Source organism: Ursus americanus, chromosome 32, assembly GCF_024610735.1.
Source record: "Ursus americanus isolate L20-20 chromosome 32, mUrsAme1.1.p, whole genome shotgun sequence".
Taxonomy (NCBI): Eukaryota; Metazoa; Chordata; class Mammalia; order Carnivora; family Ursidae; genus Ursus; species Ursus americanus.
The window spans coordinates 9656666-9670548 of NC_142158.1; the positions used below are offsets into that span (position 1 = coordinate 9656666).

Here is a 13883-nt window from a genome sequence, read left to right on the forward strand (position 1 = left end):
TTTGCCATGTTCTTCTTAATCTTATGAATGTGGCTACTAGGCAATTTTTAAAATTACGCATGTGGCTTACATTTATAGTTTGTTATCATATTTCTGTAGACTAGTGCTGGTTTATATCATCCTTTTAAAAAAAGTTCTATTTATTTATTTATTTTTAGTGGGCTTAAAAATTGTGGTAAAATACTATATTTTACATATAAGTAACATATTAAACTCCTCAGCCTATTTCTGCCGAAGGTAGCTTTTTGCTTAACTGTAGCACGATACTAAAACCAGGAAACTGACGTTTACACCTTCCATTTACGTTTTTTTGGTGTAAGACTGATCAACCCTTGGTGAGGAGAAATCTAGGTGTGCAACAGAAATGGTATCTTAGAGGCACTTGGGTGGCTCAGTTGGTTAAGCGGCTGTCTTGGGCTCAGGTTGTGATCCCGGGATCCTGGGATCGAGTCCCACGTCAGGCTCCCTGCTCAGTAGGGAGTCTGCTTTTCCCTCTCCCTTGTTTGTGCTCTTGCTCGCTCTCTCTCTCAAATGAATTTAAAAAAAAAATGGTATCCTAAGGTTTTTGATCCTCTATAAACACTACTCCTGTTGGAATAAAAAAATTAAGTGGAAATTTAAATTTAGATTTCTTGCTGTCTGCACAGAAATACTTTACAGAACCTGTCGATGTGAAGAAGACCAGTGGTTACATTCATATTCTGGGCACAGGGTCCCTGGTCCTTGCTGAGGGTGCAGGCGGCCCCCCTGCACAGTCATGGAGTTGCAACGTAAGGGCACCTTGTGGCCCGGTAGGTACAAGTCGCTTTGTAAGCTCACCAATCACATAGGGCTAAATTAAGCTGTCAGGCTTGATCATGGCTGAGCACACTTCCTTGGGGAGAGTCGAAGTTTCAAGGCCGCCCAGCTGACTGACAGCAGATAAAAAGGAACCACTCTTATCTTTCCCTTTTCAAGAAAGAAATCATACCTGAAGATTTCAGAGGCCACTTTTCACAAACTGACTGTCACAAATAAGCGTGTTTGGAGATGTTGCCCCCCTCCCTTCCTTCCCCACAATCGTTTTGTGACTTGGTCTTATGGGCCCTCTATTTCCTGTTTCCTCTCTCTGTCCACACTTGATGTTCTTACACAGCTTTGGATGTGAACTCTTATGTGGGGGATGACCAAGTTCATCCATCTTGCTTTTCACTTACATGTCTGATGGGGGCCCTCTCTGTCCTGTGTGACAAGGTTTAGATACTCTCCCAGAGACGGCGCCTGGAATTCCCTCAGACAGCCCATGCAACAGTGAGGCCTGCACTCCTTTGAAAGCTTGGCTTTGCCTCCCCAGAGCCTCTGATGTCCAGCTTACATATGCACTCACTCAAAGAAGACCTCATACCCCCAAAGGACTTCTTTTGGGCACTAGTGGAGAATATATCCACATGGGCACCATCTTTAAGGGCTTATAGGGACCAAACAGCTTCAACCGTCCCCACCCACAGCCATCTCCCAGGACCTCAAGGGTCACAGTGTATGTTTGTGGTGTGTCTCAAGACTGTGTCTGTCCCATTCCTTCCTGGGGACTGGGGACACAGGAGAGAGTAGCATTGGTCTTATGGGCTCTCTGAAGGATTACCTGATGTAGTAATTGCTGCTGTAACGAATTACTGCAAACTGAGTGGCTTAAAACAACATACATTCTGGAGGCCAGAGGTCAGTTAGTTTCACCGGGCTAAAGTCAAGATGTCAGTAGGACTGGGTCCTTCTGGAGGTTCTAGGGGAGAATACGTTTCCTTGTCTTGTCTTTTCCAGCTTCCAGCGGCTGCCTGTATTCCCTGGCTTGTGGCCCCATTCTCTTTATTTTTTTATTTTATTTATTTTTTAAAAGATTTTATTTATTTATTTGACAGAGACAGCCAGCGAAAGAGGGAACACAAGCAGGGGGAGTGGGAGAGGAAGAAGCAGGCTCCTAGCAAAGGAGCCTGATGTGGGGCTCGATCCTAGAACGCTGGGATCACGCCCTGAGCCGAAGGCAGACGCTTAACGACTGCGCCCCCCAGGCGCCCCCCATTCTCTGTCTTTAAAACACATCACTCGAATCTCTGCACTGTCATTACATCTCCCTCTATTCTGTAAGCAAGTCTCCCTCTGCCTTCCTCTTACTGGGACATTAGTGATTACAATTAGGGCCCACGTGAAAAATCCAGGGTGGTCTCCTCATCTTAAATCAGTCACCTGATTACATCTGCAAAGTCCCTTTTCCCATAAAAGGTAATATTGACAGGTTCCAGGGATTAGGATGTGGACATGTATTGGGGGCCATTTTTGACCCTCCCATCCCTTATTTTTGTTGAAACCAAAAATTTTAAACTTCAACAAATGTTATTGTAGAAAACATGAAATATAGCTCTAGGTCCATATTTACTTGACCAGACACACTGAAGGGAGGGAGAAGTGAGAACACAAGGCAACCCCCAAAAGGCCAAGTCAAAAGATGGAGTACCGGGGAGACGTGGAAGGGGAGAGAGGTTGGGCCTTGGAGAGGCAGAGAAGTTGTGCTCTAAAAGGTCTTTAATTCTAAGTCAGCTAAGTTCTTGAAATGAGCTTTTCTTATAGATTATGTTCTAAATATTGATTAGGCGCCCTGCTCTCCCTATAAAACTAACTAAATCTGAAATCTCTCTAGTAAGTAGTACCAGAGAGTGGGATTCTGGGAACTTGGAGGCCTGAATGCGCTATGCTTCCCCTCTAGTCTCCTAGCCAATCTCCGACTCAGTGAGACAGGCATAAAGCTGCTGAAGTATGTAGGGCCGCTGGTGTGAGCGAGGTCTCGGCCACAGGGGTGGGGTTTTCAGGAAGTTCATGGGAGCATTCTTCCTGGAGACCACACAGGGCCTGGAAACCAGTGCTGGGGATTCTGGGATGAGGTCCGTGGGCCTGGGGTTCTGGCCGACATCTGCCTCTCGTAAGGGAGCTTTATCAGTTAAGGAGGAATTGGAGGTCAAGGCTGGCGCTCCTGTTTCTGAGGCTGGGATTGTCTGACTTGGGAACAGGAAGCAGGCAGCTACCGCCCCTGCTATCCCACTGGTCTCCTGGGGAGTAGAGAACCCTTCCCTTTTATTACTGTGGAACTGCAGCCATGGGGAGCAGTCTAACGGCCAGACCTGAACCCCAGTGAGATGACCAAATTAAAAAAAAAAAAAAAAAGGAAAGAAAGAAAGAAGTACACTTAAGGGAATTTAGGGCCTAGAGAGAAGAGAAAACAGACCCAAACTGTTGACGGTAACATGAAGCTGCTTGGAGAGGTAGCCAACAAGCGGTATACAGTAAGAGCACTTAGATTCAGGACGAAACCAGTAAGCAAGGTGCAAATGTATGAAACTTATTTGTGTAGGGAAGTGGATGCCTTGAGGGGAAAAACAGGTATCTTCGTCAAGTAATAGTAACAAATGTATGCTTCCAGTTCTAAGCATCAGGCCACAGAAGGCACGGACAAGTAGAATTCCCAAATAAAAGAGGGGAAAAGGGAACGAACTGCTACTTGATAAACCACAAACATAAAGAAGGGAGGAAGAGAAAACAGTCTATAATAAATAACAGAACGAGGTGGGAGGAATAAAATCAACCATGTCAGCCATTATACAGGCATGAACGAGCTAACTGGGACAGACAACAAAACAAACACCCACAACAAGAGTGAGAAAGACTGAAAACCAAGGAGCGAATTAAACTACACTAGGCATATTTTGGGGAAGAAAACACTAGTCTATGTGAACACTAGACAAGGCAGAGTTGAATCTGAAATCACTAAATGGATAATGAACAACATTTACAAAAAAGATGTAGTCATGAACTGGGCACAGTACCTAAGATGGTCACGAAGTATACAAAACCTAAACTAGCAGAAATGAAAGGAGAAACTGAGAAAATAATCATCAAAATCAAATAAAATCATAGTGGAGGACTCTGATATTCTTCTTGCAACACTGGAGAAAGCCAGTACATTTAGAAAGGTAATGACCCACAGGATCTGATTTCCACAGTAAGCAAACTAAATACACATACTCGCATCTCAAAGAATATATTTAAAAAGAAGTGTCCATAAAATATTTACAAACAATGGCATTTACAAACATTGATCAAGGACTTGGCCAAAGCAAAATCTTAAAAAGTTTTCCATTTCTCAGGTTACATTACTTTTCATTAGATTTTCAAATTAGCTGCCCCAGAGTTGCCCACAGCTTTCTCTTACGGCATATCCTTAATATGTAACCATTAAAAATGACATTATAGAAGAATATTGAATGACCTGGAAATTATATTTGAAAGGGGAAAAAAAGCAGAGATGAATCATAATTGAAAGACAATTGTTATATGCCTTGGCCTCATAACTTTATCCCTAACTTATATCTTTAAGTAGTTGTGGACCCCCAGTTGGTAGATCAGGATTTATCAGCAGATCCTAAATTGTAACCTAGCTGAAGCCCGGGAAAAGTTCCACGATTGTACCCAACGCTTGTGGCTCTTAGGACACTCCCACAGGAAAGAGAGAAGGCATTTCTGCATCTTGTCCCTTAAACCCCCTGGCCTCAGGGATTAAGTTTGAGGACCACTTGCTTTACCTACTTAGCAATACATATTTAGGAAAATAACATTTACTGGGCCTGCACCAGGCTTAGATGGATTGGTTGCTCACTTTGGTTTTTACAAATATCCTCTACAACATATAATACCCACATACAACTTATGGATGAGTATAGAATCAGAGAAATTCATTAGCCAGTCTACATTTTCAACAGCTGGTAAATGAATTCTAGAGAGCTGCCATATTCCATTCCAGGTCTTCTGACTCCAAAATCTACGCGCTTTTTTTCTTTTTTAATATTCACAAGCAATCTTTATTACTTTATTAGAGCTGAACAGGCATATCAAAGGTTAGAGCATGGATGGGAAGAAGCAGGGGCTGCTTCTGGCCTGGAGATGAACCTAGAAAGGTTGCTGGTGAGGGGAATTTGATTCAGAGCCAAATCTATGAACTTTTACAACACACGTCCTTGGAATAAGTGTCTTCTATTCTTTCTAATTAATACGTTACTTTTTTATTTTTTTTAAAGGTTTTATTTATTTATTTGACAGAGAAAGAGAGAGCAGCAGAGGGAGAGGGAAAAGCAGACTCCCTGCCGAGCAGGGACACCGATGCGGGACTCGATCCCAGGACTCCGGGGTCATGACCTGAGCTAAAGGCAGACGCTTAACGGACTGAACCACTCAGGCGGCCCTCTAATTAATAGTTTAAATGGAAACCCCATGTTTAGTCAAAGAGAAAGTCCTGTGGTCTCTTAGGCTGGGCTACAAAAGGCGGAGAAAGTCGGCGATTTCATCTCCCAGTTTAATTTGTGGTCCTTCAGGGGCACCTCTCCGCCCCATCGTTTTCAGAAACGGGAGTTCTGGATGTGCACGGAGTGACGCCGTGCAAAGAACAGCACCGGCCATCCATCTCTTGGATCTCCTAAAGAACTGAACTTTGTGAAGCTCCACAGGGAGCAACACGCCACTTGCCCTGTGTTTGTGAGTTTATTCAGATTTTGCCAGAAAAGGAAGCTGGCCGAAGCAGAGGAGAACGAGAACGCCCGGTCTGCATTTAGCCCATCTGCAGCCCTGCCAAAGCTGCAGAGCTGGCAGCAGCTGCGGCCTGATATGCGCTCATGGGAAGCTAAGGAAATGGCATTTTCCTTCCTGAGCTAGGGAAGCAAGCCCTGCTGAGATTCGATAGGACTGATGGCAGCACGAGCCATCCCTGGATTAGAAAGATGACAAGACAAAGTTCACTTCCCTCCCGGAGGCGGCTGTGGGGGGGTTCTTTGGCCTCTGGACCCGCGGTTTGCTCAAGAAGAGGCCAGGACAGCACATGCTTTGGCAGGGTGTGTGCTGGGGGATGAGGGGCCACTGTCGCGGTGCTCCCACCCCCACAGGGTGCTGGCTGCTTTCCTCATCTCAGTGGCAGTTAGAAATGGAGGGCCTCTCATATTAAAAAACCCCATATTAAATGCTCTCATATTTAAACAAAGGTTGAATCACTGTTTCATACACCTGAAACGAACGTAACATTGTATGTCAACTATACTTCAATAATCCAAGTTTAAAAAAAACCCCACCCAGGGACGCCTGGGTGGCTCAGTCGGGTAAGCGTCTGCCTTCAGCTCAGGTCATGATCCCAGGGTCTTGGGATCGAGCCCCGCATCAGGCTCCCTGCTCAGCGGAGAGCCTGCTTCTTCCTCTCCCTCTGCCCCTTCCCCTGCTTGTGCTCTCTCTCTCTTGTTCACTCTCTCTCAAATAAATAAATAAAATCTTTAAAAACAAAACAAAAAAACCCCACACAGGTCAACAGAAGATGATCGTTTTCTTCTCTGGTTTTCCAAAATTTATTTTTCTAAAAAAAGAGACAACATTTTGCGTGGCTCTAAGCGATTTCTGACAGCATCTGCTGACTCTAGGAGCTGAAAAGACGTAGCTATTCCCAAGAACAAGTGAACAGACTGGCACAAACTTAAATATATCACACCTCCACTACCACCTACGAAGAAGGCTTGAAATCAGCCTTTATCAAGGATTCCAAGCCTTGGCTGTACACTGGCATCCTTTGGAGTGCCTTAGAATATTCTGATGTTTGGGTCACACTTAAGAGACGATGATTTACTTGGCCTGGGGTGTGACTTACATGTCAGAATTTTTTAAAAATTGTGGCCAAATACATAACAGAAAACTTAACCACTTAAGCCACTTTAAAGTGTATGTTAATGACATTTACAGTGTTGTACAACCATGACTGCTACTGAGCTCAGAACTCTTCCATTCCCCTATACGTAGTCCCTCGACTTTCCCCCTCGCCTCCGCTCAGCCTGGCCATCACTAACCTACATGATAACTCTGTGGATTTCCCTAGTCTGGACAGTTCATATACAGGAAACCGTAAGATATATAGCCTTTGTGTCAGACGTCTTCCGCTTAAAGTGTTTTCAAGGCTCATCTGGGTTGAAGCACGTTACAGTATTTCATTAATTTTCCATTTATGGAATGGGTTCCATGGCATGGGTATACCATATTTTGTTTATCCATTCCTCTCCTGAAGGACTGTTGGGTTGTTTCCACCTTCTGGCTATTGTGAAGAATACTGCTGCTACATTTGTGTGAAAGTTTTTCTTTGAACACCTGTTTCAGTAAGTTTGCTGGGTCACATGATAATGTTATGTTTAACTTATTTAGGAACTGCCGAACTATTTCCACACATGTCAGGTTTTTTCTTTGTTCTTTTTAAAGCTCCCTAGGTGAGTCTAACATCTAGCCAAGGTTAAGAACCTAGTGGGTTAAGGGGCACCTGGATGGCGCAGTCGTTAAGCGTCTGCCTTTGGCTCAGGGCGTGATCCCGGTGTTATGGGATCGAGCCCCACATCAGGCTCCTCTGCTATGAGCCTGCTTCTTCCTCTCCCACTCCCCCTGCTTGTGTTCCCTCTCTCGCTGGCTGTCTCTATCTCTGTCGAATAAATAAATAAAATCTTAAAAAAAAAAAAAAGAACCTAGTGGGTTAAGATTCAACTACCAGTTTTTATACAAGGTAAATGACAAAACAGTGATGAAATCAGGAAAAACCAGACGTAAGAACTTAACTTCTTCGGCAAATGAATCATAAGGAAAACAAGAGTGAGGAAAAAAAGGACATGGCCAGAACCTGAACATTAAAGAAAATTTAAGAGATGTGTCATCCAGAAGCCAATTTGGATCTTAATTCAAACATACAAAGTTTAAAGGATTGTTATTTATGAGACAGTTTCAAATTTAGATACTATATATTTGATAATATTTAGGAATTGCTGTTAATTTGTTAGGAATGATAATGGTATTAAAGTTATGTTAAAAAAAACTTCTTGGATTTGTACCAGAATAGTTTTATATGAAATGTAAATTTTCTGAAAATAATATGGGAGGGCATGCAGGTAAAATACCATTGGCCGTGAGTATAAAATCATTAAAGGTGATCAATATACAGAGCTCATTATGCTCTTCTGTATACTTTTGTATATATTCATATTTTCCCATAATAAAACTTTAAAAAACAAATTCATATAGCCATTATAGAGTAACAGTATGGAACTTCCTCAAAATATTAAATAGAACTACCATATGATCCAGGAATCCCACTTCTGGGTCTATATCCAAAGGAAATAAGATCCATATCCCAAAGAGACATCTGTACTCCCATGGTAACTGTGGCATTATTCTAACAGCCAAGATATGGAAACAACCCGAGTGTCCATAACACGTGAAGAGATAAAGAAAGTGTGTATATAAATGAATATGCACACACACACACAACGGAGTACTATTCAGCCATAAAAAAGGAATTTCTGCCATTTGCAAAAACATGGATGAACCTGGAGGACCTTATCCTAAATGAAACAAGCCAGACAAAAAAAGACAACTACTGCATGATCCCACTAATAAAAATCAAATTCATGTAACAGAGAGAATGGTAGTTACCAAAGGCTGGGGAACAGGGAGAGGAAAGGGAGGGGATATTGATCAAAGGGTACAAACTTTGAGTTATAAAATGTGTATGTCCCGGATACCTAATGTACAGTATGGTGACTATAGTTAATAAAATTTGCTAAAGAGAGTAGATCTCAAGTGTTCTCATCACATACACACGGAAGGGTAACTACGATGATGGGTATTTTAATGAGTTTGTGGTCATCACGTCCCAATTTATATGTATATCAAAATATCATGTTATACACTTATATACATATAATTTTTATTTGTCCGTCAAACCTCAATAGTCAGGGGGAGAGGGGTAGTTAAGAAACAAAGAGAAAGTGCCAGCCATTGCAAACGAATACACAGGAAAGAAAGTAACCCAATGTCAGTTTGTTCAAGAAACCTCCTCTCCAGCTGACTACACTGCTTGGGACTGTGAATGGGGTGCAAACTCACTCCAGGTGTGGCTCTTACGGTCATGGATTAGCTCCTTTGGTGGGGTTCACTCTGGATGCCTCATGCCTTGTCTCCTTCCCAGACAAGGATTGTCTTTTACATTTTCCTGGTAAATCCACTCAAAAGAGCTTTCCTGTACTAGAATTGGAAGCAAACCCAATACTGTTTTTTATTGTGGTAAAATACACGTAACATAAAATTTGCCATTCTCACCATTTTGAAGTGTATGCTTTAGAGGCATTAAGCACATTCACAATGTTGTACAAACGTGACCATCATCCATCTTAACCTTTCCATCTTCCCAAACTGACACTCGATGCCCACCGAACACTAACTTCCCATCCCCCCTCACCTTGGCAACTACCCTTCTACTTTCTGTAGGACCTCCTGTAAGTGGAATCATACAATGTTTGTCCTTTTTTACCTGGGCTACTTCACTGAGCATAATGTCTTCAAGGCTCATCCATGTTGCAGCCTATGTCGGAAGTGCCTTCTTTCTTTCTTTCTTTTTTTTTTTTTTTTAAGATTTTATTTGTTTATTTGAGAGAGAGAGAGAGAGAGAGAGACAGCCAGCGAGAGAGGGAACACAAGCAGGGGGAGTGGGAGAGGAAGAAGCAGGCTCCCAGCAGAGGAGCCTGATGTGGGGCTCGATCCCAGAACGTCGGGATCACGCCCTGAGCCAAAGGCAGACGCTTAACGACTGAGCCACCCAGGCGCCCCAGAAGTGCCTTCTTTCTTAAGGTGGAAAAATATTCCATTGTATGCATAGACCATCTTATTTCCTATTCATCTGCTGATGGACATTTGGGTTCTTTCCACTTTTGGGGAATTACGAATAATGCTGTGAACACTGGTATACAAATATCTGCTTGAGTCCCTGCTTTCAATTCGTTTTGGGCATACACCCAGAAGTGGAATTGCTGGATCATTTGGTAATTCTATTCAGTACTTTCAAAACTAAGTCAATGTTCAGGGTGCCTGAGGGGCTCAGTCAGTTAAGTGTCCTCCTCTTGATTTTGGCTCAGGTCATGATCTCAGAGTACTGGGATGGAGCCTCGGTTTGGGGTCCCTGCTCATCGTGGAGTCTGCTTGAGATTCTCTCCCTCTCGCTTTGCCCCTCCCTCACTTGCACACATGCTCTCTCAGTCTCAGAAATAGATAAATAAAATCTTAAAAAAACCCCAAACTAATCCAATATTCTTCTAAGTAATAACTTGTCCACAATTTCCCGCTGCCTATTAGAATGGGCTGGACTGGGGGTAGAGACGTGAGAAGGCAGGAGAGATAGTCTATGTTGAAGAGCCTGGGCTCTGTCGTGAAACAAAGCTGGTTTCCATCTTCACTCTGCCAATCACGAGCTCTGAAACCCTGGTTATATTACTTAACCCTGGAGCCTCAGTTTCCTTACCTGCAGAATAAAATAACACCGATCTTATATCATTAGTATTTATAATGATTTAGCACAATGCTTGGCCCACAGCAGTCAGTGAATGGCTTCTATTAATTAGATTACTTCCACTTCAGTCTTCCCAGGTGTTGGTTAGGCAAGTGGCACCTGCACCAGGGTGAGTCCCACGGGTTCTAACCACAGCCTCTTCTAATGGCTTGCTAAACTGCCCTGGGGTCCTGACACCCGTAGGAAGACTGGTTAGACTTTTTTCGTTTCTTGTTGTTGAGAACTGTGCATAGAAAGACCTGGTCTCTTCCTGGTGCCTCTTCGTAACAGCTTAGCATAATTCACATCCCATAAAAGATTTCAAAATATACAATTCAGTGGTTTTTAGTATATTGACAGTTGTGCACCCATCATCACAATCAATTTTCATTACCCACAAAAGAAACTATACCTACGAGTTGTCACCGCCCAAACCTCCCATCCTACCCAGCTCCTGGCATCTACTTATCTACTCTGTCTCTATGGATTTGCCCATTCTGGCTATTTCATCAAACTGAAATCACCCAGTACATGTCCTTTTGTGCCTGGAATGCATCAGTGCTTCATTACTTTTTATGGCTGAACGCTCTCCATTGTATGGATATACCGCGTTTTGTTTATCCATTCATCAGTCGATGAGCACTGCGTTTGTTACCACTTTTTGGCTATCGTGAATAGCGCTGCTGTGCACATTCTTGGTATACCTTTTCGTGTGAACACATGTTCTCAGTTCTCTGGAACATAGTGCTTCTTCTTTATAAGGCCAAAGTAGAACTGTTGCTGCCAGGATCTGTCGGGAGAGCACCAGACCAGCAGAAACCGAACTCCTGGGGTTGGCTCTGCTCCGTGACAGCCTTGAAAAGCTGTTCAAGCTTGTAGTTTGTAATCTTGCTATGTGGTTATATCTTCTTTGAGTTCCTTCTTATATGAACTCTAGTGAGCTTTACTGTTGACTTTGAGACCTGGCTAGAGCTAGTCCTCTGTATGCCCACCTCTATTTAAAATCACCTTCCAGGGGCGCCTGGGTGGTGCAGTCGTTAAGCATCTGCCTTCGGCTCAGGGCGTGATCCCAGCGTTCTGGGATCGAGCCCCACGTCAGGCTCCTCCGCTGGGAGCCTGCTTCTTCCTCTCCCACTCCCTTGCTTGTGTTCCCTCTCTGCTGGCTGTCTCTGTCAAATAAATAAATAAAACCTTTAAAAAAAATCACCTTCCTTGGATGATGCAGATTTTAATATTCTGCATCCAATGTCCTATTTTCCTACCTGTATAGTTAAAGCCACTCAATTGTTTGTTGACCTACTCTCAGAAAAGACAGCATTCCTGCTCTCTTCTGGGTATCTCCCTCCATTCTAGTCACAAACTGGAGGAAGAGTTGATAGGCTTTGTCCTTGCAAGTTGCCTGAGGAGCACCATCCAAATTCTCTTCATCAGAATATATTTTTTAATGCAGATTTCTTTTTCTCAATTGAAGTACAGTTGACATATAATGTTACATTAGTACAGGTATACAGTAGGGTACAGTAGGACAATTCTGTATATTATGCTATGCTCAGTGTACTTGTAGCTGTCTCCATACAATGCTATTATAATACCATTTCCTTACGTTGTATCTTTTTTTTTTTTTAAGATTTTATTTATTCATTTGAGAGAGAGAGAGAGTGAGAGAGAGCAAGAGCAGGGGAGAGGCAGAGGCAGATTCCCTGCTGAGCAGGGAGCCTGACGTAGGACTCGATCCCAGGACCCTGGGATCATGACCTGAGCCAAAGGTAGACACTTAACCGACTGAGCCACCAGGCGTCCCCTCCTATGTGGTAAATTTCAGCCGTGTGACTTATTCATTCCATAACCAGAAGCCTGTACCTCCCACTCCCCTTTACTCATTTTGCCCCCCTCCCCTCTGGCAATCACCAGTTTGTTCCCTGTATTTATGAATCTATTTTTGCTTTTTTTTTTTGCTCTGTTTCATTTTTTAAATTCCACTAAAATTTTTAAGTAAGTGTAATTATATGGCATTTGTCTTATTTCACTTAGCACGATACCCTCTAGATCCAACCATGTTCCTGCAAATAGCAAGATCTCATTTCTTTTTTATAGATGAGTAATATTCCATTGTATATCTACACATCTTTGTCTGTCTATCAATGAATACTCAGGTTGCTTCCATATCTTGGTTATTGTAAATAATGCTGCAATAAATATAAGGGTGCATATATCTTTTTGAATTGGCGTTTTTGTTTCCTTTGGGTAAATACCTAGTACTGAAATTACTCGATCATATTGTAGTTTTTAATTTTTTTGAGGAACCTCCACACTGTTTTCCACAGTGGCTGCACTAATTTGCATTCCCACCAACACTGCATGAGGGGCCTTTTTCTTCACATCCTCATCAATACCTGTTATTTCTTGTCTCTTTGATACTAGCCATTCCATCAGGATATATTTTTGAAGGAAGATATGGAACATTCCTCCTGCAGCTTTGCAAATTCCAACTTCTATTCTGCTTCTCTTTCTAGCAACAACTTTTATGAGAGGCTCTGAATTCATATTAGGTGCAGAGAAAGTCACCTCTGCTGTATAAAATCTGACCTCTCTCAGCTGCGTTACTCACACATTGGAGGTGGAGCAGACTTAATTTTGCCTTTGGTCAAAGTCTACTGGGTATGGTAGTGGCTCCACGAGTTACAAAGAGGAAAAACAAGTTTGCTGTCTTCTAGGAGATGAAAAAGGATTCTAAGAAAGATTAACAGTAGATAAGGGGCTCTGAGAAGGTATCATGAAAGTAAATTCCATGAAGACAAAAGAAAAATACCTGCCAAAATTTCATACATAGAAAAAAGGATGTTAAATACTTTTCCTCAGGGGGTGCCTGGGTGGCTCAGTAGGTTAAGTGTCTGCTCTCGGCTCAGGTCATGATTCCAGAGTCCCAGGATTGAGTCCCGAGTCTGGCTCAGCGGAGAACCTGCTTCTCCCCTGCCCCTCACCCTGCTCGTTGCACGCGCGCTCTCTCTCTCTCTTTCTCTCTCGGGTAAATGGATAAAACCTTAAAACAAGAACAAAAACAAAACTTCTCCTCACTTAGAGAATTTGGAGTCAGCAGCCAGTGACAATGAGTGTCCTTATGAGTGATTTCCAGACTATATCACAAAAAGGCTTCTATATTTGACATTTGTGTATTATACACATCCCGAACTCAAAACCCAGGAAAACCACCCCGAGATGCGACAGAAAACAACCCAGCAACAGACGTGACTTTGGACTTAAGACTGGGGGGAAAAGAGAAAAGAGTATGAGAAAGGAAAATTTCTTTGGGATTTTGAATAGAAGCAAGTGCTGGAGATACGTAAGAAAAGTTAAGAGCTAAAGATGAGATTAATCCTTTAGACACAGAAATGCTGCTCTCTACAATCATGCCAATACTCTGAAGTCTGAAAGAAGTAGTCTTTTGACAATCAAAGGACTTCAAAGTGGTTGCTGT

The 13883-nt window shown here is 42.8% G+C and overlaps 1 protein-coding gene across 2 annotated transcripts in view; it reads right to left on the minus strand.

Annotated features, from left to right (window-relative positions):
- Positions 1–13883, minus strand: part of LYRM4 (LYR motif containing 4) — a 158492-nt gene that overhangs the window by 15674 nt on the left and 128935 nt on the right. The window contains exon 3 of one of the 2 annotated variants that reach the window (XM_087857915.1): positions 11431–11577. The exons of the other annotated variant lie outside the window; for it this stretch is intronic. Coding sequence (XP_087714041.1) covers positions 11446–11577 — 132 coding nt within the window. The 3' untranslated portion in view covers positions 11431–11445. Of the gene's footprint in view, positions 1–11430; positions 11578–13883 lie in introns of those variants that run through there. 2 annotated transcript variants of the gene reach the window in all.